Raw genomic sequence first — 27,799 nt, forward strand, 5'->3', positions numbered from 1 at the left:
ATGGCAGAAAGAGAATCTAGAGGGCTTAAGCTCTAATTAGGCCTTTCCTAGGATCTTGGGCCAGTCACTCAATTTCCTGGACCTCAGTTTTCTCATCCAATAAAAAGGTGTGGGGGATTGACAAGAGGCAATGAAACACAATAGAGGGGATTTGGAGACAGAAGGCAGAATTAAATCCTGCCTCTTCCATTCACAGTATGTACTTACAAGAAACCTAACTTCTCTAGGCCTCAGTTTCCTCATCTGTAAGAATGGGGTAGAACTATATCACTTCGGAGGTCTCTTTCAACTTTAAAGTCTGACCATGTGACCAGGTGATTCCCTAAGTCCTCTTAATCCTATGTCCTGTCCCTTCTGGGGCCTGAAAGGGTTGCCTGAATTTGGCTCTACACTATGCCAGATACTTTATCATCAAGGGAGAGAATTTCCCTTATTTATGGTGACAGGACAGGTTTCCACAGGGCTTACTCACGAATCATTCCTGCAGGGGGAAATCAGGAAATGGCTCAGAAAGCCTTGGGGACACTTTGCTGTTCCTGCAAGTTTCTGTTCAGAGCAGAATTACTGGGGGTGTTGGGAGTGGGGAAGGTATGTGGTGTGGAGGGGAGAGGTGAAGTGGGAGGAGGCAAGGGCTGAAAAGTGCTATTTCGAAGCCTAAAAGTGACTTATTTCTACTTTGGCCAAACAATCCGCATGCATCACTCAACTATTGAAATACTTACACTTGCTCCGCCTCCTTTCTCTGGTCTCCCAGCCCCTCCCCCTGGGGGGATGGATGAAGGAAAGCTAAGGGGGATGTTATAGGAGGTGCATACCTATAAATAAAAACTACCCGGCCTGCAAAAACTCCAGGGTGGACTCAGCTTGGGCGCCTGCCCTTGGAGTTTTGAAGGCAATAGAAAGGAAATTGGGGTTGTGTGATTGAGGAACTGTGAGCCTAGACGAGGGGAGAGAGCCAGTCAGTTACCCGAGACTGCAGCCCCGAACCCTAAACAGCCCAAATTTCCTCTGCATTATCAAGGACCCACGGTCCTTTTGGCCCCGCCCCCTCAGGGTCCTGGCAGGCCTGTGCGCACCGATTGGCCGATACTCCCTGAAGGGGGCGTGGCTAGAGAGGGTGGGGCGCAGACTTACCACGGAGGGAAGCTCTGATTGGCTAGGACGCGAGGGCGAAGCCTGGGTGGGTGGAATGTTGGGGAGTCTGAATGTTCCACCCTGGGACGGTCCGGCCCAGAGTTGGGACTGTTCCTGACGCCGCGCTTCCCTGTCTCCCTCCCGGCCCAGCCCAGCCCGGGGCCAGCACTGGTCAATTGCAATCCAACCAGGACCCTGAAGGGATAAGGTAAAAAGCCCCTGTCTGTGCCCTGGGCTCAGGAAACTTCCAATCCTCCCCTAGAGAGTTACCCCAAGTCAACCTTTTTGCCCCCCTTCGTATCCCAGAGATGCTCTGCCACCCTGCATTTGGAGCTGCTGAACTCAGATCTAGTTCTGTATCTCTGCTGGGGAAACACCCCTGGTGTACCCCCCTGAACCCTGTTCTCTGACTCCCCTAGATGCCTGTCCCCACTCTGCTCCCTCTTCCCTGCCCTCTTGACCTCTAACTTTAGTCCCATGCTCCCCACCTTGTGCCCCCTAAACTTTGCTCTCTAGCCTCTCCCCAGGCTGAGCTATCCCCCTCTTAATCGGTCTGCCCCCTAACTTCTCCATTTCTGTTGATGGCACCACCATCCTTCCATCCTCATGATGTTAGAGTCATCTTCGATGCTTCCCTTTCCTTTACCCCCATATACAATTTCTACTTCCATAATAGCTCTCCCATTAGCTCTTCCTCTCTGGGGTCATGGCAGCCATCCTAGTTCAGACCTTCATCCCTTCTTTTCTTTACTATTCTAATAGTCGCCACCTTCATCTTCCTATCTCCAGTCTGTCTCCACTCCAGTTCATCCATCACACACTGTCAGGTTAATCTTCTTAATGCACTATCATGATCATGGCGCTTTCCTTCTGTGAAACATTCAGTGGCTCCCTATTGTCCATGTAATAGAGATATTATATAAATATAAACACCTGACATTTAAGGCCACCCACAAGCAGACTCCAGTCTACTTGCCCAGACTTGTCTCATACTAGTACCCTTTCACACATTCCATGTTCCAGCCAGCCTGGGCTGTCTTTGTTTCTGTTCTTGTCCTGATTCATGCCAGGGGCCTCGAGGCTCACACCATCCTAATTCCTGGAACAGATTTCGCTGACCTCTGTCAGATTCTCATCACAATTAATCTAAACTTCTCCTTTACGATTATCTTGCTTCTTGTATCATACTTATTTGTGTACTTGTCTTCCCTCATACACATACATTAGATTGTAAACTCCTTGAAAGCAGTCTGTGTTATAATTATTGTACTATAGTATCTAGCACAGGGAAATATGGTATAGTGGAGAAAACACAGTATTTGGAATCAGAGGACCTGGATCTATACCTTACTAAGCATGGTCACATGAGAACTGGGAAAAGCTGGTAGAGTGGAGTCCCCAAAACTACAACCCTAGGCAAGGGGAGGCTAGGTCATGTGAAAACAAGGCCACCTTCACAGTTGGAGGCAGAAAAGATGAATCAGGTTTCAGATAAAGAAACTCACCCCTATGGGTCTAGTAATGGCCCTTTTGGGGGAAAGTTGTAGGCTTTGAGGCAAAAACATCTGAAAAGAATAGCCTTACCTTGGCCTTGGATGAGTAATCCATTTGGTGGGGATGTAGTTTTGGTCAGTGAGGGGTGTAGAGGGGGCTTTTGAATCCCATGTATTCTGGTCATAGAGTAGTTAAATGCAAATTCTATCTAGACTTCAGAGTCATGGAAGTCTAGGGTCAAGGGAAGACCACTGGGGCCTTTTCTTTAATCCTCCTCACCTCCAGGGTAATACCAAAAAGTGACTCCCACTCAGGTAGTGAGTGGAAGGTTACAGCATCAATAATTTGTAGCATAGTCCTTGGCCACTGAGATCTCAAAGCACTTTGTAAAATCAATTGTAGTCCTTCCTTCCCCCATGAGTCAGTGATGCTATAAACTCTCCAGTGAATCAAATGATTTGCTGACAGCATAATAAGGCTCCTGTCTACCCCCAGGCTCAGTCTTTCTTTACTCATCTGTCAAAAGCCAAATGTGTCGATTTTAGAGCCTTGTCATTTTAGATTACCTTGTCATACAGCATGTCATAGGACAGGCCCACTTTGCAGACTATAACGTCTTTGAAGGTAGGGACCATTTCATTGTTGTCCTGGTATTTCCAGCTCCTAGCACGGTGCCTGGTACATCCTAATAAATGCTTGTTGACTGATGGATGACCATGCTCAATGACAGAGCAGAAGAGATAGTACAGAGGAGGTTAGGGGTTTTTCCAGAGGACTAAAACCCAGGGCCTTTATGGGGTAAATCCACACCTGTTAACACTGAGCGCAAGGTCACAGGGGACATGATAGCTATCTTCAGATTTCTGAAGAGCTGTCATTTGAGGACAGAGCTAAGAGCAATATATGGAAGTTACATAGGAGCAAACTGAGGCTTGATGGGAGGAAAACCTCCCGACAATTGAAACCCTGCAGAAATACAGGAAGCAGCCTCCAGAAGTACTGGGTTACCCCTAGGGGTCATCAGGCAAAAGCCAGGTGTCCTCTTGTCATGTATGTTGTAGAAGGGATTCTCAATTGAACTGGACGATTCAGGATGATCTGAAGTTCTAACATTTTGAGGTCCTGTGATATGGCAGGCTGACCACCATCACGTGGAGGATGAAAGAGAGTTCTTACCAGATTAAGGCCCTACCTCTGTGTCCTGGCCTCCCAGGAGGGATAGAGGGAAAAGATGTGGTCATCTCAATGTGGGGCAGTGGAAAGCCCCTGAGGTTGGATATCCAAAGACTTGGATTCTAGTTTCTGTCCAATTCACTGTAATTCACTATGACTTTGGGCAAGTTACCAATTACCTCAATTTCCTTATTTGTAAAATGAGATTGTTGAGCTACATGATCTCAAAAAGCCCTCCCAGTTCTATAAAACTCTGTAATGATCATTGGACAAATAGAGGACCTGAGATGGAGAGGTGAGGAACTCTGTGTTCATCGAGATCTGCTCGTCCTCCAGGCCACTGACTCGCTTCTCAGGCTGGGTCCATGGGGCAGAAGAGAGTTATTCATTGATGGTCATAATTTACATTTGATTCACCCTTTTCAGATGCAATCTACCATCCTAGGATCACAGATTTGTAATTGGAAGGGACCATAAAGACAAGCTAGTCTAATCCCTTTATTTTTTTAAACAAAGAAACTGGCACTTAGAGAGGACACAGAAGTCACCGAAGTCCCACTCTATGGTGAGTGCCAGATTCAGAATCTGAACCCAGCTCCTCTGACTCCAAACCCAGAACTCTTTCCACTGCACCATGTTACTTCCTCTGGATCCAGATTGTTGGTGATTTGAGTTGGGGTATCCTGAATTAACTCTGCCCCTACTTTTCTTGTTTAGATATAAACAAAAGCTGCTTTTCCCTCCTCTCACCCCAGGTGTCTTTCCCAAAAGAGCAAAGTCCCAGCTGCTTCTTTCCCAGTGACTACTGCTCATCAGCCACACCCAAAATTCAGGCCCAAGCGGGGTGTTTGTGAGCAGGCTTGGCTCTAGCTGATCCCACTGGTTAGCTAACTAAGGGCTTGTGATTTCCATCTGGGTTCAAATAGCCAGGGAAGTTAGTTGTATCCTGCTGGCCCCTGGAATTGCATTGTATTGTACACGTCAGCCCTGTGGGACTGCCAAGACCTTGCAATTTGGGTCCTGTTCTGCTGAGAAAATATGACCTGACCTGCCAAATGCCCTCCATGAGCTGGTCCTGGCATTGGGTAGAAAGTATACTGAGGGAAAGAAGCTGGGATGGAGCCATGTCAGGGGCTTATTGACAAGCCAAAGGGAAAGAGGAACAGTGTCCTAGTACTAGAGGATTTGTTCATTCAGAACCACAAGGTCCAAGTGGAGATTAGTTTTGAATGTGCCCTGGCCCTAGGAAAGGACTTAAGGATTGAACTCGGAGCCCAGGGCAGGGGTTCCAAACTTTTCTTCATGGACCTCTGGCTGTCTGATGAAGGCTGTAGACTCTCTTCTGAGAATAATGTTCTTAAATGCATAAAATAAAACAGACAAGATTACAAAGGAAACGAATCATAGTAAAAACATAAAGATGTAGCCTTTGTTTGTTTGTTTTTCCCAACCAAGTTCACAGGACCCCTGAAATCTGTCCAAGGACTTCAGGTTTAATAATGCCTCTCTAGAGAAAGAGGAGACTTGTCATCTTACTAATACAGAGAATTCCCTCTTCCAATACAGATCGGCCCCTACTCTGCAACTTAAGAGTCTTACAATGCTGCTTGGGGTGCTAGGACCATAAGTGGCTTGCCCAGGGTCACACAGCCAGTATGTATCAGAGGCACGAACTGATCCCAGGCCTTCTTAACTCAGAGACCAGGTCTCTACCCACAAGGCCACAATGCCTCTGCACAAGTATTATTATCCCTGTTTTCCAGACGAAGAAACCAAGGCTGAGAAAGGCTTATGATGTTAGAGACAGCACTTGAACAGGAGGTATGATATAGTGGTAGTGTGCTTTAGACCTCAGGTAAGTTACTCTCTGAGGTTCAATTTCCTTCATATATAAAAATTAAGTATTTGGTGATCTTTATGGTTCTTCTTCAGCCTACCTGCATGTACTGTTTAGTGTACCACACATTGCCTCTTTTGAGAAAACAAAAAATGAAAGATCTATTTCCTGCCCTCAAGGAGCTTACAGTCCAGTAAGGGGAGTAAGATACATACAGAGGTAACTAATCCTAGCAGAAGGTGGTAAGTGCAGTTGATTGTGGAAAGAATGCTAGATTTCAAGTCAGAGGACCTGAGATCTGTTGCCTCATCTGACTTTGGACAAGTTTTTCCCTACGTCTGGTTAAGATGATCTCTAAATCCTATGATTCTCTGATTTTGTAAAATGCTTGAAGCAGTAATTAAGTGCCCAGCCCTAAGTGGTGTGGTTGATACAAGAGAAGTGTAGGGCATGGTTCCTGTCCCCTTGGAGTTTACAATTTAGTGACAGAGATAAGATCTGTATATGTGAAACAATAAGGAACAACCCAAGATGGATTAGAATGGAATCTTAAATGGTATGGCATACAAATGTTTCATGGATTAGATTGAGTTGAGCTTTGCAGGATGAGTGGAATTCGGCTAAGTGAAGGGGACCAAGCAGGAAAAGCAATATGAGCAAAGGTCCAAAGGTAGGAACAAAGGAGGCGTAATTTTGTGAGTCAATGGGGAGACTGGCCTAGGTAGTCAGTCTGTCAAGAAGCATTTATTAAGCACACATTATGCTTACTGTATGCCAGGTACACAGTGCCAAGTGCTAGGGATAAAAAGAAAGGCAAAAATAAGGTCCTGGCTCTCCAAGAGTTCACTTGCTAATGGGAAAAACAACATACAAGTGAATTATGTGCATTTAAGATATGTATCATTCAAATGGAAAATAATCTCAGAAAGAAGGGAGCAGCAGCTGGGCATACTGGAATGGTCCCCTAAAGAAAGCTACCTTCGCAATCAGAGAAGGCATGTGAAATAGTAAGCTAGACACATAAGGTATCCCAGATTAGAGAGGGCCTTGAAACTCAAGGCTGAAGAGTTCCAACTAAATTTCATTCCTTCAATAGTTGTCATCATATTTGGAGCCAGGGAAGGTTAATTTAGGCCATTTGGAGACACCACGTGGCATAGTGGATGCGAGCTTGACTTGGAGTTAAAAAAGTCTTGCATTTGAGTCCTGTCTCAGTACTTCCTAGCTATGTGGTTCTAGGCAAGTTACCCTCTGGACCTCAGTTTCTTCTGTAAAATGGGATAATAATAACACCTACCTCACTTCATTACTATGACAATCAAATTGGTTAATAATGTAAAGCACTTATGAGATAATAATGTAAAGTACTTTACAAAACGTAAAGAACTATATAAATGTCAGCTATTATTATAAAAGGGTAGCTAGTGGTGTAGTGGATAGAGCACTGGGCTTGGAATCAGGATGACTCCTCTTTATGAGTTCAAATCTGGCCTCAGACACTTACTAGCTGAGTGATCCCAGGCAAGTCACTTAACTCTGTTTGCCTCAGTTCATCATCTGTAAAATAAGCTAGAGAAGGAAATGGTAAACCATTCCAGTAATCTTACCAAGAAAATCCCAAAATGGGGTCACAAAGAGTCAGATGCAACTGAATAACAACAATTATTTTTAAAATGGGGAATTAGAGATGGAAATAGCATTTTCTTTTTTTTTTTTTTCCAAAAAGGAGCAAAGCACAAGTCCTGAGTGAGAAACAGAGACAGAGAGAGAAATGACTAGTTTACAAAGAGTAAGCTGTAAAAACTGCCCTAGGTCTATAGGTCTATATCAGCTTTGGGGAGGGCCTGTTATATGCTTCAGCACATATTTGATGACCCAGATTGATGTGAGAATTAATATTAGGTGTAGTAGAAAGAACATAGAATTTGTATTCAGAGGACCATGGGTTCAAATCCCAATAAGGGCTCTGCTGCTCTATTTATGTGATGCCAAACATGTCAATTAATCTCTCTCAGCCTCAGTTTCCTCATCTATAAACAAAATGAAAGAATTTTACTTAATGTTCACTCAATTTCCTGCTATCTCTAAGCCCTTTCTGATCATAAAAAGGAGCTGTCTTTTTTATGGACAGAAAGGGAATGGGCATTTATTAAGCCCCTATTATGTGCTAAGCACTTTACAAATATTATTCCTGTAAAATTCTTTTTGGCTGCTCCCTGGGGAGGCTGGTCCTTGATGATGACTATTGGTCTTACTAAGCCACCCTTCCTGTGGGGAGTCGATTTAATGGATGAAAGCAACAGAGGCACCTAATTTCCCTGAGAAATTCCCATCCCCCTTCCTGCTCACTTTGCCTTTCTCTTGCTCACTCACCTTTGGGCCTAGACAGGCTATGGCTACACCTTGCTCCATCAACTTTGGCTCCATATTAAAATGCAATTGAAAATTAATTACCGAATTGTTATAGTTGTTTTTAATGGCACTTATTTAATATTCGTATGGGAATTTTTTTTCTCCACTCCAAAGATTTTCACTGGTAGGAAAGGAAGATTAGATAAGGCCCAGATGTTGCCATCTCAGCAGATGGCCTCTTTCCCCCTTGAAGTCTAAGAAACAGTGATATGAAGAGAGTCTAGAAAGAGCAATTATTATTATTTTCTGTCCCGCGGCAATCAGACCCCAAATTAAGTGGTGACTTTTTAATTTGCTCTTTGCTTTTCCATCCCTAAATGATAGCGTTTTACTTCACTGGTAAGGAAAAATGAGAACTTTCCACTTTTCCAGACTGTGCTGTATTTACCAGGAAGAAAAATCTTCAAAACACACTGAGACCCACTGAGAAGCAGAGCCAGGCTTTAAGTGAGAGTAATCATGACATTGTGGGTGTGAAATTGGATTCTGACCTAGGGAACAGAATTGGTAGTTTCCTCCAAGGGAGCTGTAGGTCTCCTGAACGATTCCCAGACGAGTTCCTTCTCCTTCAGAGAAACAGAGTAAGCACTGGGTCTGGAAGGGTCACTCAAGACTAGGGGAGGACTTCACTTCTGTCTCTGGCAGTCTTCTGGCTGATGGTGTTGTTTTCTCTTCCTGGAATTTCTTTTCTTACTTTAAGGGAAGAACATAGCTATTCTAGGTATCATGTATATAAGAGAACCACTCAGACTTGAAGGAAAAGGAAACTTCATGTCACACATAGCTTGCCTTAGAATCATAGAATGCCAGGGTTAGAAGGGGGCCCTCAGAGTCTAACATATACATGAACAGGAATTACATCTATGGCTTCCCTGTTGTCTCCACTTGAACACCTGTAGTGACAGGATACTCACTACCTCTTGACACAACTCATTCACTTTATACAAGATAGGAGAATCTGTAACATAAAGCCTTTTAGCAGACTGGGTTTACCTTGAGTTGGGCCAACAGAAGGAAAATGGCATTTTTTGGTGCAAACTAAAGCCATTGAAAACAAGAAAGAAAGGCCTGTGGGGTGAACCCTGTATCTGCCTCCTGATGTACTCAAACAGGCATACATGAGGCATGAAGTGTGTACAAATGACTGAACTAGAAGGCAGTGGAAAAGATTAGCATCTTGCTAATTAGCATGGTGCCTTACACAGAGGGCATGATGCATTGATGTTTCTTGTTAAATTGTTAGCTCTAAATTTGAAATCTCCCTGACTTTCTACAATGAATTGTCATGTCTTTCCCAACATTGGGAACTCTTAAACTCAGTTACGTCACTGCCTCTCAGAATACACTTGGCCAATGTTTAAAATGGGCACTCGGCAATGAACAGCACTGGGGGCGCATGGTTCCATTGAGTGGGATATTTACTTGGTGCCTTTTGTCTCCACATAGACACTAGAACCTCCTCCTCAGTCCCCTTCTCTCTCCATGCACCCCTAACTCTAAATGCTTTCTCCTTTCCTATAGCAGCAGGGGCATCACAGTACTAACACCCCCACCCTTGCTTTCAGAACCCCTATTGTGTGGCCTTCCCCCATTAGAAGGTGAACTCCTTGAGGTGCCATTTTGTTGGATTGCATTTGTACTCCTGAGTGTTTGTTACAGTGTCTGGCACATATTGCTTACTAAATGCCCTAGCTGGCTGGCAATTTACTGATGGATTTGAAATCTCTATCTAGTGTGTACTAGAATAAAATGGAACAGCATACAGGTCAAGAATGTAGTGTGGTGCAGGGGCCAGCCTTGGTGACAGGAAGACTTGGGCTCTAGTCATGATGGCCCTATAACTTTGGGCAAGTCATTTAAAACCTCTCAGTGCCCCAGGTAACTGTCTAAGACTATAAATTGCTGAGCAGTTCCTGATTTGAATTGAAAAAAAGGGAATTTCCTTTTTGGGGAGTTCTCTATTCCAGTGAAATTACAGGGTCCAGCAGGATTGGATCATCACAGGATGCTTAGCTCTAGGAGTCTTTTGTGTGTACTGGAATTTGGTTTTATCCAGTACTGTTCAGATAAGTAGGTATTACCTGGGGCTTTTGAAATCCGTATACTGAGACTTCTTTTGTAATGGTATTTGACCCATATAATCAGCTATGTCTCTCCCCCTCACCCCCTCCCTTCATTGTTTTGGCCCTGGAGTTGTAGCCCTTTGGTCAGTGATTTAAAAAAAATTATACAGTATCTACATGGTCCTTCCTGGCTGCTGTTCTGTGGAGCTCAAGGAGACTTCAGAACCTTTTCAGAAGGGCTGACAAAGAATTAGACTGAATGTTATGATGCTCTCACCCTTTCCCTCCACCCTAGACCTAGTCAGCTCCTCCATGCACATTTTCTTCTGTCTCATTGTTTGCTCTGAGTCATTATCTCCTCCCCAGTCTTGTTTTTCAGCCCTTTGCCTCATAATTTTATGCCTCTTCCTCTCCCCTTCTCAATAACATCCAGAGGCCATTGCTGAGAATAGTACCCACCCAGTTTAACTATTGACAGCATCTGCTTTGGGCATGAGGTCAGTGGGAAGTCGTGGAGAAAGGTGTGGGGTCTTGCCCCTCACCAAGAACTCTATAGCCATCCTTGGAAAGTCAAACATTCTATCACAGCTGTCAGACATGTTTGGTCTCAGGCTGGATCAGAACTAGATTTCTGCATGAGTCTGATTCACCCTATCTCAAATTCTGAAGGCTTAAGCAGATTTGAGCCAAGGCACATGAAAGCACTTTGAAAAGTATAAGGTGAAATATTATTTTAAGGAGTATTAATATTCTCATCATTGTTAATGGGAGAAAAGGAGGGTTATAGATTATAAAATTTAAAAAAAAGCTTTCCACTACTTTCAATCAACCAATCAATCAGTATTTTTTAAGCATCTGCTATGTGCCAGTCACCGCTAAGCACTCCTCTGTAGCATAATAAGATACACATAAGTTTATAGATTTATAACTGGGACCTTAGAGTTTATTTAATCCAATTCCCTCATTTTACAGTTGAGGATACTAAGACCCACAGAGAGTAAAGGGTGGCACAGGTAGAAAGTAGCAGTTGTGGTTTGAACTTAGAGACTCCTGACTCCAAATCCCGGGCTCTTGACCCAAATCTATACTGCCTCTTCATATGTTAGCCTCTTCTGACTCAGTAGCAGCCTGGGATCCAAATGGCCAGTAATAGGTAGCCCCAGGCCCTCACAGATTAACCAATTGTCATTGCTTAGGGGATATCTGTATTTTTGGTATTTGTGGACATTTGAAAACCAGCAACTTCTAGAAACAATAGTAGAAATAATATTAGCATGAACTCCATATGCGGGTAGGAAGTGGAGCCTTCTTCATCAGGGAGCGGATCTATCCCCCTTCCTCAGAACCTTGACGTAAGTGACTGTTCAATGGCCAGAAAAAAGCTCGTGTCTTGTGCCAGGCTAGAGATTGTATATATGTATGCTTGAGAAGGGGAGTGGGAAGTTCACCTGCTTCCTCTTCAGAGATCGGAACTGAGTCATGCATGGTGGGTAAAGCTTGAGTAAAACACATTTCTCTTCATTTCCTCCCATGCCTTCCTCTAGCACTGGATTCTGAGAATGCAGAAGCCAGAAGCCATGTCTGTTCTCACCCAAATTAGGCAAGTGGGCCAGTGACAATAAAGTTTCTTTCTATTCTTCCTCCCTCCCTCCCTCCCTCTCTCTCCCTCCCTCCCTCTCTCTCTCTCTCTCTCTCTCTCTCTCTCTCTCTCTCTCTCTCTCTCTCTCTCTCTCTCTCTCTCTCTCTCTTCTCCCCTTCCATTCCCCCCTTCTCTCTCTTCCCCCGGCCCAACCTCAAGCCTCAAAAATTCTACATCCTCCCTCCTCCAAGTCGTCTACTACACTGACTTATCTGACTTCCATAAGATTTACGTAAGTCAACAAAAATTTAGGTTTGTAGTATCTGGGGGCACACCAGGGGCCAAAACTTACAACCAACAAGGTTACCCCAGGTTTAAGATAGTCTGTAAGTCTGTATCCACTTAAAACCACATCTCATGAACCCCCATGGATGTGTTTACATTTATTAGTTAACTGGAGTACATAATTCAAATCAAAGGCCTTCAAGAAAGTAATCAGTCAGCCAAACATTTTATTAAGTGCCTGCTTGGCTAAGTGCAGGCAGGTAGGTGGCTCAGTAGATAGAGCACCAGGCCCAAAGTCAGGAAGACTCATCTTTCTGAGTTCAAATCCTACCACAGACAGTAGCTATGTGAGCCTAGGCAAATCACTTAACCCTGTTTGCCTTAGTTCTCATCTGTAAAATGAGATGAAGAAGGAAATGGCAAACTAGTATCTTTGCCAAGAAAACTCCAAATGGGGTCACAAAGAGTCAGACACAGCTGAAAAATGACTGAACAGATGCTAAGTGCTGAGGATACTAAGGAAGGTGAAGGGCAGTCCCTGTTCTCAAGAAGCTCAGTCTAATGAGGGAGGCAACATGTAAACAACTATGTAGAAACAAGCTACCAACAGGATAATTTGGAAATAATCAACAGAGGGAAGGCACTAGAATTTAGGGGGGAATGGGAAAGGCTCCTGTAGAGGGTGGATTTTAGCTGGGGCATGAAAAAAATAAGGAAAATCAGAGGGAGAGCATTCCAGGCATGAGGGACAACCAGTGAAAATACCTGGAGTCAAGAGATGGAGTAAGAAAAGTAACAATAAAACTATTCTCCCATTGACCTGGGGCACTTTCTTCTACAAATACAAATACCAGAAGTGGGAAGAGTGGCCACACACCTGTAGGGAATGTGTGTGACCTGACATACCCATGAGGAGATCTATATAGAGAATACATGTGACCAAGACACACAAGTGGAAAAGCAAGTCATGCTTCTGACATACTGGCCTGGAAGAAGAACCGATGGTGTCTTTTGGTGATATTATCTTGCCAATCCCACTATGTCTTTCGTAGTTGGAGGTTTTTGCCAGATGTGCAGAATCTACATGGTACATGTGGGTACAGCATGCAGTCTATGCCTGGCATTGCTCCCTGCTGCCCCATGATCCCTGCCAGGCTTAGGGCCATAGAAGGCTACTGGAGCTACTCTCTTCCTCTGCTTTCTATTCTTTTCACTTCAAGCACAGAGGCCTTTGGGGAAAAAAAACCATTTTATTTATTTATTGCTAATACTCTTTTAGAAAACAAAACCTTAACACACCCATTTATTGGACTAAACAAGAATTCTCCACCACTTTTCTCCCATAGCCAAGGGTGTGTCACTTTTAGCGTTGGCTAAAATAGTCATTTCCTTTCCTTTGACCCAGTCACTAAGTTCTTTAGAAAGCTAGTCCATTGCTTTCACATTCCATTTTTTCCTCTCCAAGAGTAGATTAACCCCTATCAAAGTCCTCACTCTGACTTAGGGTTAGAAATACTTTGAGGGATCCCTCCTTAATTTCTTATTTGCCCCCAAACCTAGCTAGGATGAGCAGTGGATAGAGCTCAGTGCCTGGTTTCGGGAATTCACATCCTGTCTCAAGACACTAGCTATGTGACCCTGGGCAAGTCACTTAACCTTTGTCTCAGTTTCCTCAACTATAAAATGGGGACGATACTAGTACCTAACGCCCAGGGTTATTGTGCCTGCTTAATAAATGCTTGTTTCCTTCCTTCCTTTCAAACTCATTTCAGGGAACTGTGCCATGGGAATGCCGCAGAACTTTATGGGTATCACCCCATGCAGTTTTTTGGGAGGACCCAAAAAGTATTTTAGATGTATAAATAAAGCTGAGCAAGCACTTAAAAGCTAGGGCCAGAGAGCCAGGTCATTATCTTCCTAGCTGCATTCTAACCTTTTAATATGTATATGTAGCCCATCAAAAATAAATTAATTTAATTTAATTTAATTTAAAAAAAACTTTTCCAGGTGTTAAGCCCACTCTATGTATTGACAAGTTGGAAACCCATTGCCTAGTAGAATAAGCTGTCAGTATGGGTAAGAAAGCATTTGCTGCTGCCCCCAGGGAGCTCACCTCACACTTTCAAAGGAAGTCTCTAAGAAAGTGAGGTTTGCTATACAGAATTTTGTTTTACAGCCAACTAGTTTCAAATTCATCTGTTCTGTATGTCACAGGATAGCTGAGGTGTAAATTAGTTCTTTCTAGCACATAACTGGTTCCCAAAGATCATTCCCCAGATTGAAATGTTGGCGAACTGGTTGTGGCTGACAGTCTTGGCAAGAAAAATCCAAATGGGGAGATTTTGCAGAGCCTTAGGTACTTGAGGGTGGGGGTGGGGTAAGGAGTGGGATACAAACAGAAAAAGAACCCATTGGTAGAATGTAAATTCCTTGACAGTAGGGATCCTTTCACTTTTTTTTGTCTTTGTGTGTCACCCCAGCTTCTAGCACATTGGCCGGCACAGAGTAATTGTTTAATGAATGCTTGTTAATTGACTGATTGATTGATATAATATAGTGGAGAAAGCCTAGAGTTGGAATCAAGATACAGTAGGTTAAAATCTTGGCTCATATTACATGTTTACATATTAGCTAATATGGCCATGGACAAATCACTTTTCCTCTCTGAATGTCAGTCTCTTAGTATGAAACTACCAACCTCACTGAGCTGTTATGAGTAAAATACTTTGTAAACTTTAAAGTGCTATATAAATGTGTTGTGATACTTTTTATTATGAATTTAACAAATATCATCAACCTTTCATTATACAAAGAACAGAAAGAGAAACTGTGAAACTGAATTGCTATTATATACAGTTTTTAATTAATTATATACAGGACAAGTCCTGTATATAAGTTTTAAGTTACATCCTTTCATTTAACATTATGGTAGTAAAACTGCTCTGCTTCTCTGTATCCCCTTCTGAACTTCATTCTACTCTTTGTATTTTTAAATGTTTTATTGATCTTTTTCTTTCTTTTTCTTCCTTTTTTTTTGCATTCTCCCACTCCTTCCACAGTCTTTCCTCTACCCCTCCAAAAGGTTTCCTGTACTTAATTAAGTATATTCTAGAAAAACAAATTTGCACATTGACAGTGCATGAAAATGTATATCATGCTTCATTTCAAGTCCATCAGATCTTTGTCAAGAAGTAGGAAGCATGCCTTATTATTGAGCCATTATTGGTCATTGTATTGATCACAGTCCTTAAGTCTTTCAAAGTTATTTTCTTTTTCATTCTCGAAATCATTGTATAAATTGTTGTCCTGGTTCTGCATACTTCATTCTTCATCAATTCATGCAAATTTTGCCAGTCCAAATCAGTCCCTTTGGTCATTTCTTACGGTACAATGTATTACTTTCATGGACCATAATGTGCTTAGCCATTCCCACTTTGTTTCCATTTCTTTGCTATACTGAGAAGTGCTGCTGTAGATACTTTGGTACATGTTGGCCCTTTCCTTCTGTCTTTGATCCCTTTGGTGCATATGCTTGGTAGTGCTATTATTGGATCAAAGGGTATACACAGTTTCGTGATTGGGAGGGGGAAGAATTTAATCTCAAATTGATTTCCAGAACAGTTGGACCAATTCACAGCTCCATCACCAGTAAAGCCAGTCCTCCTGACAGACTGGTGTGCCTGTCCTCCCACTTTACTCCCACAATCAACATTTTCCTTTTTTATCTTCTTTGCCAATAATGCTACTTCTTATTTCAGTCATTTAATGGTTCTACGATCTCATCCATGTGGGTCCATCCTCCAACTGTGCTCATTACAATCCATCCCTAGCCCTTCCTCCTTCATAATGCTTGACCATATCTGCTCATAAATCCTTCATGGTTGGGGCAGGAGAGAGGGAAAGGAGCCATCCAATGTGCAGAAGGCCCTTCTCCAGGACTTTTAACATCATGTGAGTGCTATCTGTACTGGACTATCTCTCCGTCAGCCCTTGTGCTTGTTAAGTGGCCAGCCTGCACCCTTATCCAATCATATGTATTCCGTATGCTATCTTTTACATAACTTCTTGCACACAGATCATCACTGGCAACAGGCTGCAGTCTATTTACACCCACCATATGACTCTCTATTACACTCTGCATCTCCAGCATTTTTTTAATCTTTCAGTGACAGCGGCATTCTATGACTCATATCCATCATTGGAAAAAATATTATGCTTAAAAAGTTGGTTTTGTTTCAAGGAACAGCTTGGGATCATTGAAAGCACTGTGTAATTTCTAGCCTCCTTTCTTCTGTTCAGTTCTGGTCCCAGCTAATTATCTTTCTGTAGTGTCTGTCCAAGATATGTATCCTGATAGACCAACACTATGGTCAATCCATCCAATTACATATCATGATGTGGACAGTAGGCATTCTTCACCCACTTGGTTTTTCCTGTGTGAATTACTGAGCTGAATCCTTTAAAGAGGTACTAGAGTGTAGTGGAGCCTGGTGCAATCAGCACAATGCCAGCTCCAATTACCTCCTCTAGGCAAATGACTCCCAGACGTGCATATCCAACCCTGTTCTCTCTCCTGAGCTCTAAGCCCACTCCACCAACTGCTTGCTATATATCTCCAACCAGAAGTCTTGTTTGCAGCTAAAACTCTATGTGTCCAAGATCATAAAGGCTGTATTATTATCATCTTTCCCACGCCTAACCCCACCCCTTCTACTCATCTGGTTCATAAACTTGGAGTGATTCCCAAGGTGTTTCTTCTATCTCGCCTACCATATGCAATCATTAGCTTTCCTCTCAAACCCTCCTCTCTTCCAAGCCTCTCCATTTCTGTTGAGGTACATTCTTTCACTCTCCCAGGTTTCTAACCTTGGCATTATCATCAACTCCTCACTCTCCCTCATACTATATATTCAAATCCTTTCAGATGTTACCATTTCTACTCCACAGCATCTCTTGCATCTGACCCCTTCTGTCCACACAGCTGCCACCTTAGTTCAGGACCTTCTCACCACTCACCTAGATTACTGCAGTGGCCTCCTGATTGGTCTCCATGCCTCAAGTTTCTCATCACTCCAATCCGTCTTACACAATGCTGTCAAAATAATTTTCCTTATGCACAAATCTGACTATATGACCCGATCAACTCTAATGGCTCCCCATTGCCTCTAGATACTCCTCTGTTTACCTTTTAAAGCCATACCCAACGTGGCCCCAACCTATCTTTCCATCCTCACTAGATAGTGTTCTCCTTCCTTTACTCTGGGATGTAGCCAAACTGGCCTTCTCTCTCTGTTCCTCATGCATAACATTCCATCTCTCATATCTGGTCCTTTGCTCTGCCCATCCCATGTTCCTGGGATGTACTATCTCCTCATGTCTGCTTCACAGAGTCCGTTTTTTTCCTTTCAGGTGCAGGTCAAACACCATCTTCTGCATGAAAGCTTTCCCTGATCCATTCAATTGCTAGTGCCCCACCTCAACTACCTCATATTTTTAACTACTACAAAATGCTATCCATGTTTATTCACTTTATATTTATGCTGTGTTTATGAATGTATCCAACAAAGAAGTCTAAGAAGGGGCAGGCATATGGAAGAACCAGGAGAGAGCAGTGCCATGAAAACAAAGAGAAGAGAGAATATCCAAGAAAAGTGACAGCTTTAGAGAGGTTAAGGAGATTAGGACTGGACTAAAAAAAAATGAGCCACTGGATTTAGCACTTAAGAGAGAATGGGCAGTTTTAGTTGAGTGGCTAGGTCAGAAACTAAGTTGCAAGGCATTGGGAGGTGAGAACATTGAGGTAATGAGGTTGCTTTTATTAAGAGTTTGGCTATGAAAGGGAGGAGAAAGATAAAATGATAGCTGGAGTGGGGTGGGGCATGTAGCATCAAGTGAAGGGCTTTTTTTTTCAAGGATGGAAGAGATTTGGGTATGTTTATAAGCAACAGAGATGGAACCATTGAATAAAGGGAAACTGAATATTAGAGAAAGTAATGATCAAGATGGACAAGATGGGAGGGGATGGAACCAAGGGACTAAGTAAAAGGTTGACTTTGGGAAGGGAAAAGGCCACATCTTCCTCTGAGACTGGTGCAAAGCAGTAGAAAATAGGGAACAATGTTGAGAGAGTTTGAGGAATAGAATTGAAGAGAAGAGAAAGTTCATGACTACTTCAAGCTTCTCATTAAAGTAGGGATAAAGTCCTCTGAAAGGAAGGGGTTGAAGTAGAGCAGATGGTGAAGAGAAAAGAGAGGGTTTGAAACAGATACTATGAGAAGTGAGATAATCAAGCAAGCAAGAGTTAGAGGATAGGATGTATCTGGACATTAAGTCACATCAGTTGGTAGTGGACTCAGTCAGCACAGTTCTGTGACTTTTTTTTTGTTTTTGAGACTAGGTCTCCTTTTCTCTTCCATGTGGAAAGTGAAGTGGCTACTCACAGGCCTGACCTCAGTACTAATTGGCTGAGAAGTTTTAACTAGGATGCTCTGTTTCCAGCCTGGTCTGGTTCCCCCCCTACTTAGAAGGGCTGGTAGCCTCTGCTTCCAGAGGTTCACCATATTGGTTCCAGACTTAGTGAGGAAACCTGTTTAGCTTTGGCCCCACTGTAGCTCAGAACTTTCCAACTCAAGCAGTCCACCAGCCTCAGCCTCCCTGGTGTCAGGGATTACAGGCATGTGTTACAATGCCTGGCAGTTCTGTGACTTCTTCCAGCCATATGATGTTGAGTAGTATGTGACTGGGATTAGAGAAACTGGATAGTAGATGTAATCCAGGCTTGGGGTTTAGAAAGGCATGAATGGTGATAAGAATCCCCCATGCTTGGAAAGCTCTTCTCTGCTCTTATTACTGATCTTCCCCAGCTTCTTTTAAGTCCCAACTAAAATCTTACCCTCTTACCTTACAGGAAGCCTTTCCTAACCCCTCTTAATTTTAGTGCCTTTCATCTGTTCATAATTTTTATGTATATAGCTTATGTTGTATGTATGTGCTTTTATGTTTTCTCTCCCTTTAGATTCTAAGCTCCTTGAGGTCAAGGACTATCTTTTGCCTCCTTTTGTATCCCTGGCACTTAGTATAGTGTCTGGCACATAGTAGGTGATTAATAAATGTTTATTGATTGATTGATTATGAATCAAGGACTCTAAGGGTAGACAAGAGTGTAAGGTTAAAATGGTTAACTGTAATGTTAATATTGGAAAAGGGAAAAAGTGAGACTAGAACAGGGGTGATGGACAGGGAAAACTAGGACGAATAGAGTGACTGGAGGTTGAAGAGAGGGCAAGGAATAGGTTTAGGAGAGGTTCTGGATGGTGGAGGCGTAGCATTTGTGTTTGCTGAGATCAAGAATATGCCTTGCCACCCCCGAGAGGGGAGTTAGGGAGGATGATGAACTGGGAAATCAGGATGTTTGGAGGGACATCGACAAGATATTGAAAACCCTAAGCATGAGGTCAGGGGTCGGAATGTAAGTAAAGACTGTGAGCTAGGAACTAAATTCCTTGGAACTGAGAAGGAATGACCTAGGGGCCAATAGATAACCCCCACCTGGATATTGCCAGGGTGATTTAGCTAGAAAGAATGAACCTCCAATGAGGAGAGGTGGTTGAGCAGTGGCTGAAGGGGATGAGTCTGGAAGTCACTGGAGGAGCAAGGAGTTTGTCTGCTTTTCCATGTGACTCAGAGTGTTGTGGAGGAGGAGAATCAGAGAAGTTGAATCCAGTATTGGGAGACAGTGGCCAGAGATGCAGTGTTCCTGGGAGGAGCCAGCTTTCTGTGACAGCAAAATGATGAAAGGAGCTAGAAGGAAGAAGTCTGATCTGAAGGGAGGTTTGTTAATAAGGAAATGGATTTCAGAGAGTATGATGGAAGGGGATGGAAGGGACAAAGGGGGAGGGGAAGATAGATGAGGTTGAGGAATCAGAATAAGCAGTCAAGGAAAGAAGGTGAGTTTTTCAACTCGCCCCCCCCCCCAGCAGCAAGAGAGGGTATGCTCTGATGGGTGGGGAATTGAGGAAGGAGGTTTACCATCTGAGCCAGTCCCAAGTGATCTCGTGGCAAGGCCTGGTCTGGGTGGCCAAATGGCAAGATTTTTGTATCTGGATCTGAAGGGGTGGAGGAAATATCCATATCATCAAGGCCATAGATCTCATTGAAATACTGATTATATTACTATTGCTATTTAGAGAACTGTTGAATAGTTACTTCTTTGGCTACATCAGTCAAGAAATCTTGTATTAGCTTAACTTACACAGGGAAGACATCATGTTGGAGGGGTGCCTATAAGATTGGATTTTTTCTGCCAAGTTAGATGCTTTTTCAAGACTAGCAAAAAAAAAACACAGTAGAATTTTGTTTTCTCTGCACCTTTCAGTCAACAGTATAAATCTTTCTTCAAAAGGGTTCTTCTTCACAACTGTAAAGATGTGGTCTGCTGGAGAAAATGGTGTGAAAGCTTTCTTGTTTCCTTCTCATAGTTTCATCATTGATACCTTCAATATGTGTGTATATTATTCTCATAAAGATTTTATAGAGATGAGGAGTAGGCATACTTTAACAATTTACTTTATTCTCTTGGCACACTTTTAAAAGAGAGAATACAGCCATCTATAATTTTTCTTCCAATCATTTATCATTTTCTCCTCTCTTAGCTATCTTGAGATTTCTTCAGTCCCCCTCAAACATGGTGCCTCCAACACAGATTTTTTCCAGGTACGACTGGTCTAGCTGCTTTTCTTTGGTGCCATTTCCACCTCGTGGCACGTTGGGGCCTGGAATGTTACCATCCCAAAAATTAATTGTTCCATTTCCTTCAATGAAGAGAACAATTTCTTAGTTTCTTATAGAAATGTTGACACATATTCCATTTTTCATCCATCTGTTCTCCTTCCAGTTATATCTTTAAATGCTCTTATGATAATCTGGCCTAATTGGGTCTCATAACAAGCTTTCTGCAAATTTGTTTTTCTGTCCACCATTACTTGATGTTTTATGAGGTAATACAATGAATAATGAGTAAGGTACAAGACATTCATGCCTCGAAGTGTACTAGGGAGAGAGCTGAGATGAACTGGAGTAAGGCAGCCTTCTACTTGCTATGTTGTTATTTTTGAACCCAAGTACAAGACAGAGGAGGCAACATCAGAAATTCATCTGAGAAACAAAACAGGGTTTTTGAGTGGGTTGAAAGCTCAGCATAAGTCAATGCTGTGCCTGGCCACCAAAAAAAAAAAAATGCTTGTGCAATCTTAGGCTACATGAAGGGAAACATTGTATCCAGGACTGGGGAGATTCTATTCACTCTGTACCCTGTGTCAGTCAGATCCCTGATTAGAGCATTGCGTTCAGTTCTGGGTACCACATCCTAGGAAGGGAGGAAGTTGTTAACAGTGGCATCCCCCACCTCTCCTCTCCTTTTTCCACCTCCTTGTCTCAGTGCTCGCATCTGCTCCCATGCATTCAATGCCCATCTCCATGAAGATGACTCCCAACTTTGTATAGAGAGCCCTAATCTTTCTCCTCCTGGTCCTGCATTACCCAATTGTATGTGTCATAGGTATTTGAAACTCACCATATCCAAAAAAGAATTTAGCATATTCTCCCTCAGCTCCACTCCCCTCCTCCAAACTTCCCATTTCTGTAGAAAGCATCACTATTCATCACCTGGGTTTGGAAAGCTTAGCCTGTTCCTCAGCTCTCTCTTTCCCACACTAATAATGACAGCAACAATGACAACACTTTAAAGTTTGTTTTATCTTCATAATAGCTTTGTGACGTAAGTGCTATTATTTATCTCTATTTTACAGATGTAGAAACTGTGGCTGAGAGAGGTTAAGTGACTTGCCCAGAGTCATATAGCTTATAATTGTCAGAGGCAGGATTTGAACTCATGGTCCTGACTCAAAGTCCAGATCTCTTCACTGCACCCTCTAGCTAATTCATATCCAATAAGCTGGCAAGTTTATTATTTATTGTGTTTATATAGCTATTATCTGTTGATTTTTTTTAAAAAAGCATTTGATTTAGAGTATCAAAACGTAGACTTGAAGGCCCTCTAACAAGCCATCTCCCGTGTCAAGTTTCTGCTTCCATAACATCTTTACTACTGTCCATCTCCTCCCCATTCTCACAACCACCATCGAAGTTCAGTCCCTAATCACCTCTCACCTGAACTGTTTCCACAGACACCTGATTGATGTCCAGTTTCCAATCTCTCGCATTTCAAATCCATCCTTCACACAGCTGCCAAAGTAATTTTCCTAAAATTTCTATCAGACTGTGTCACAGACCTGCTCAAGTCATGCTCAATGGCTTCCCATTGCCTCCAGGATAAAACACAAATTCCTCAGCTTGACATTGAAATCCCTCCCAGTCTGGCTTCAGCCTACCTTTCCAGGCTTATCATACACAACTCCCTTCCAGACGTTCTACATTCCAGCCAGTCTGGCCTATGCTGTTCCCCAACCCGACATGCCATTTTCCACCTCCATGCCATTTCACAGACTGCTTTCCCCTCTCCCTGTGCCCAGAATGTACTCCCTCACCTCTGTCTCTTGGAATCCCTGTAGGAAGGCAATACTGATCCCTTTCTTCTCACTCCCTCTTCAGATTTTTAAGTGTATACTTAGTTGTTCACACATTGTCCCCTCTCCCTCTACAAACTTATACAACTAGGAGAATTCAGCACTTAGCACAGTGCCTTGCACACAGTAGGTACTTAATAAATGCTTGTCAAATTGGATGAACTGGTGTCTCCAGATGAGGGCAGCCAGGATGGTGGAGGGGTTCAAGATTAGGGCATTAAAGGATCAGCTGGAGGAACTGGGGATATTTAGCTTGGAGAAAAGAAGAATGGGGTGGGGGGGGAAGAAGGGGAAGGGAGTATGTTGCTTGCCTTCAAGTAATAGAAGGACTACCCTTGTTGAAGAGGATTAGCTTTGTTCTGCTTGGCCTCGAGGGCCTGTACTTAATTTCATCTCCAGTATCTCCCCAGGACACTTCAAGGGCTGGTACTCTGTGTGTCTTCTACTTATTATTAATTGTATTAACCTCATAAAACAACAAATAAAGGTGAAGGGGAAATGAGTTTGCAGAAAGCTTGTCATGAGACCCAATTCGGCCAGATCACCCTAAGAACAGACACATGAAAAACAGAAAAGTGGATTTAGGCTTGACAGAAGGAAAAGCTTCCTAACAATGAGGACTATCCAAATGCTTAATGAACTGTCTCCGAAGGTAGTGGATCCCTTCTCATGCAAAAGCTAGATAACTACTTCTTATAGATAGGACCCTTTTTCAGATATGTATTAGACTAGATGGCCTTTTTTTAAAAAAATCATTATTTATTTATTTTTAGCACCCTTTTTTAAAATTTCCTTCACCCATTGAGAAGGCAAGCAATAGGATACATGTGAGGTCATGGAAAATGTATTTACATATTAGCTATGTTGCAAAAAGAAAAGCAAGCAAAATAAAGTGAAAAAAATTATGCTTCAATCTGCAATCAGACTTCAGTTTTCTGTCTAGAGGTGAATAGCATTATTCATCAAGAATCCTATGGAATTGTCTTAGATCATGGTATTTATCAATCAGAGAAGCTAAGTCTTTCACAGCTGATCATCATTATAATATTGCTGTTACTATGTGCAATGTTCTCCTGGTTATGCTCACTTCACTTTGCATCAGTTCATATAAGTCTTCTCAGGTTTTTCTAAAACCATCCAAAAACATAATAACAAAATTCATCTGGAAGAATAAAAGGTCAAGAATATCAAGGACATCAATGAAAAAAAAATGTGAAGAAAGGTCATTTCTTAGAGCACAATAGTATTCAATCACAGTTATACACCACAACTTGTTCAGCCATTCCCTAATTAATGGGCATCCCCTCAATTTCCATTTTTTTGCCACCACAAGAAAGCTGCTATAAATATTTTTGTACATACAGGTCCTTTTTCCTTTATCTCTTTGTGAAACAGACCTGGTAGTAATATTGCTGAGTCAAAGGGTATGCACAGTTTTATAGCCCTTTGGGTATAGTTCCAAATTGTTTTCCAGAATAGTCAAATTCATTCACAACTCCACCAATAGTGCATTAGCGATCTAATTTTTCCATATCCCTCCAACATTTGTCTTTTTCCTTTTCTATCATGTTAGCCAATTTGATAGGTGTGAAGTAGTACCTCAGAGTTGTCTTAATTTGCATTTCTCTAATTAATATCGATTTAAAGCAACTTTTTTCACATGACTATCAATAGCTTTGATTTCTTCTTCTGAAAACTGCCTGTTCATATCCTATGACCATTTACCAATCGGGAAATGGTTCTTATTTTTATAAATTTGACCCAGTTCCCTATATATTTGAGAAATGAGGCCTCCATCAGAGAAACTTGCTGAAAACATATTTTCCCAATTTCCTACTTTCCTTTTAATCTTGGCTTAGATCTGACAGGTACACTTTTCCATGTTTCCTACATTTACTTGTGATATCACCCCTTATGTCTAAATCATTTATCTCTTTTGACCTTATCTTGGTATTCAGCATGAGATGTTGTTCTATGCCTCATTTCTGCCAAATTGCTTTCCAGTGTTCCCAGCAATTTTTGTCACATGTTGAGTTCTTACCCCGAAAGCTTGGATCTTTGGGTTTAAAAACACTAGATTGACTATGATCATTTACTCCTGTGTACCGTATACCTAATTTATTCCACTGATCCAAACTCTATTTCTTAGCCAGTACCAAATTGTAGTGATGATTACCACTTTGTAATATAATTTGAAATCTTCCTTCTTTCACAGTTTTTTTTTCATTGATTCCCTTGATATTCTTGATCTTTTTTGCTTCCAGATGAATTTTGTCATTATTTTTCCTAGGTGTATAAAATAATTCTTTGATAGTTTGATTGTTATGGCACTAAAGAAGTAAATTAATTTAGATAGAATTATCATTTTATTATATTGGTTTGGCCTATCCACAAGCAGTTAATATTTCTCCAGTTGTTTAAAACTCTTTATTTGTGTAGTAAGTGTTTTGTAATTGTGTCCATGAAGTTCCTGGATTTGCCTTGGCATGTAGACTCCCAAGGATTTTATGTTGTCTATGGTTATTTTAAATGGTATTTCTCTTTGTATCTCTTCCTGCTGGACTTTGTTGGTAATGTATAGAAATGCTGATGATTTATGTGAGTTTATATCCTGCAACTATCTCCAGTGTTGAAGGGGATACACTCAGTCAACAAGCATTTATTAAATGTTTACTATGGGCCAAGCATTATGCTAAGTGCAGGGGATACAAAAAAAAAGGTGAAAAAATATGATCTCTTCCTTTGAGGAACTCACATTCTAATGGGAAAGACAATATATAAATAACTATGTATATTCCACTACATATATAAAGTGTATAGAGAAGAAGAGGGCATAGATACTACTCTCAGAGGATTTTCAGTCAAGGTCAAAAGACAAACCTAACTCATATAAAATAGTTAAATATATTGAATGTGTGAGTGGATGAATGAATGGACTTGGGTACCAGCAGTCCTACTCAGCTTTTACATCATTGTGTCCTCTACCTTGCATATGGCTTTGTAAGTTGTAGGTGCTAACTAAATGACTGTTAAATGAATGACGTGCCCCTTAGAGAGTCATATGGTACCATCATGCTCAAATGAGCTAAACATTGCATGCATCCTGGAAGTGGTATCCTATACCCAGTGAGCACTCATTCAGCATTCATACTGGTACCTGGGACTGTACCTGACACATTATAGGTATTCAGTAAATGCTTGTGGCCTGATTGTTTGTTGACATTGACCCTGACATGGTACCTGGGCTATTGCTACAATACTGACTAGTTGTTTTGGTTTTTTCCCCTATTTTCTTCACCTATGCCTAGGGAAGATTGAGAAGATGGTGGATCACCTGGTGAACACTGAGATCAACAGCCAGAGAATCGCGGCCGTGGAGAGTTGCTTTGGCGCATCAGGGCAGCCTCTGGCATTACCAGGTCGGGTGCTCCTTGGCGAGGGCATCCTGACTAAAGAGTGCCGCAAGAAGGCCAAGCCACGAATCTTCTTCCTCTTTAATGACATTCTGGTCTACGGCAGCATCGTGATCAACAGACGCAAGTATAGCAGCCAGCACATCATCCCTCTGGAGGAGGTGACCCTGGAGAGCCTCCCCGACACCTGGAATGCCAAGAACCGCTGGATGATCAAGACTTCCAAGAAATCGTTTGTGGTGTCAGCTGCCTCCGACACCGAGCGGGAGGAGTGGATCAGGCACATCGAGGAGTGTGTGAGGCGCCAGCTGAGGGCCACAGGCCGCCCCCCCACCATGGAGCACGCTGCCCCCTGGATACCGGACAAAGCTACGGACATATGCATGCGCTGCACCCAGACCAAGTTCTCCGCCCTCACCCGGCGGCATCACTGCCGCAAATGTGGCTTTGTAGTCTGTGGGGACTGCTCCCGGGAGCGCTTTCTCATGCCCCGCCTCTCATCCAAGCCTCTTCGAGTCTGTGGCCTCTGCTATCGGGAGCTGGTGGCAGAGAAGCGCAAAGAAGAGGAGCGGGAACCAGAGGAGGAAGGGCGGAGGCAACCCCAGCAGGACCTTGCTCACTCACGGGGGACAACCTACGGGGCGTCCAGTGGTGAGGATGAAAGCGATAAGTCAGATGAGGAGAAGGACGGGGGCTCAGCTGGTTCCTGGCCTACGGGGGTGGAGTTCTATGCCTCTGGGGTTAAATGGTCATCCTTCCACAGCTAACCTTTGTCCAAAAATCATTTGGGGGTCTGGTTTGAAGGAAACCGAGCTCCCTGAAACAGTTTCTTTTCTCTACAAAAGTATGTGGTCCCATTGTCCCTGTTTGTTCAGACTTCTTTGGTGAGGGCTTGGAAATTGAACACTACAGGACAGGTCAGAATAGATTCTGAATTCTGTTCACAGAGCCCCACTGTGCTGCTTTATAGGGGAGGAGTGAGCAGTGAGAAAAAAAAAAAAGCCCTCCCAGTGCCCATCCTCCAAGAGACCTGCTCCCTTTGGTCAAGCTCTTCCAATTTAGCTGGATAGAGAAACCAGGGTGTATTAGGAGCTTCCCACCCCCATAGGCTCAGGCTACAGCCTCTGCCTGTCATCCAGCTGAGCCAGGGGAGCATGATGCAAAAGACTTTCAGAACCTGAGGCAGGGAAAGGCCCAGAGAAGACTGAAGAAGAGCAGTCACCTTCTATTTTTGGAGCTCCAGCCCATGGTCATCTACATCCAAAAGAACCAGCTGTCCCAAGGACACCCACTTCTCTGTTTAGTCTCCCACTCCCACTTCTCAGCATTGGCTATATGGCCCCTAACTCCTCCGGTCTCAGTTCTCTGCCCTCCCCCAGCAACACCACTGCTACATGTGTAGCTTCCTAGTGTGTAGGACCTGATCAGAAACATTTCCTCATGTCCAGGCACCATGCTTGGAAGGACCTAAGAACCAGTGTGGGTCCCAAGAACCCTGGTGACACCCGAAGCCAAATGCCCAGAGATTGCCGAGGTGCCACTTGATTAGAAAAACTGCAACCCAGAGAGACCAGAAGTGTCTTGGTCTATCCTATCCCCTGGGTGTACATCTGGACACGATGGTGACCTCTCTAGGCCAAAGGGCATTACAACGCTGAAAAAGCCACATTTCTATAGTCTAGAAAAGAGTAGGAGCAGCCCTATAGCATCCTGAAGGAGCTGAGAGGGAAGCTGGATCAATGTTGACATGACTGTGGTACTTCCTATATGTTGTATCAGCCCAAATGTTCAAAGTTCACAATAATCACAGTGCATCTTATACCTCC

The 27,799-nt window shown here is 42.8% G+C and overlaps 1 protein-coding gene across 1 annotated transcript; it reads left to right on the plus strand.

Annotated features, from left to right (window-relative positions):
- Positions 1-1,169: 1,169 nt before the first annotated feature.
- Positions 1,170-27,799, plus strand: PLEKHF1 (pleckstrin homology and FYVE domain containing 1). The gene is made up of 2 exons (XM_020985080.1): positions 1,170-1,342; positions 25,869-27,799. The coding sequence occupies exon 2, from the start codon at positions 25,883-25,885 to the stop codon at positions 26,738-26,740; it is 858 nt and encodes a 285-aa protein (XP_020840739.1). The 5' UTR covers positions 1,170-1,342; positions 25,869-25,882; the 3' UTR covers positions 26,741-27,799.

The sequence above is a fragment of the Phascolarctos cinereus genome, unplaced genomic scaffold, assembly GCF_003287225.1.
Source record: "Phascolarctos cinereus isolate Bilbo 61053 unplaced genomic scaffold, phaCin_HiC Scaffold_2;HRSCAF=192, whole genome shotgun sequence".
NCBI classification, from domain to species: domain Eukaryota; kingdom Metazoa; phylum Chordata; class Mammalia; order Diprotodontia; family Phascolarctidae; genus Phascolarctos; species Phascolarctos cinereus.

Coding starts and splice junctions, on each gene's coding strand:
- PLEKHF1 (XM_020985080.1), top strand. CDS start 25,883: ATGGTGGATCACCTGGTGAACACTGAGATCAACAGCCAGAGAATCGCG.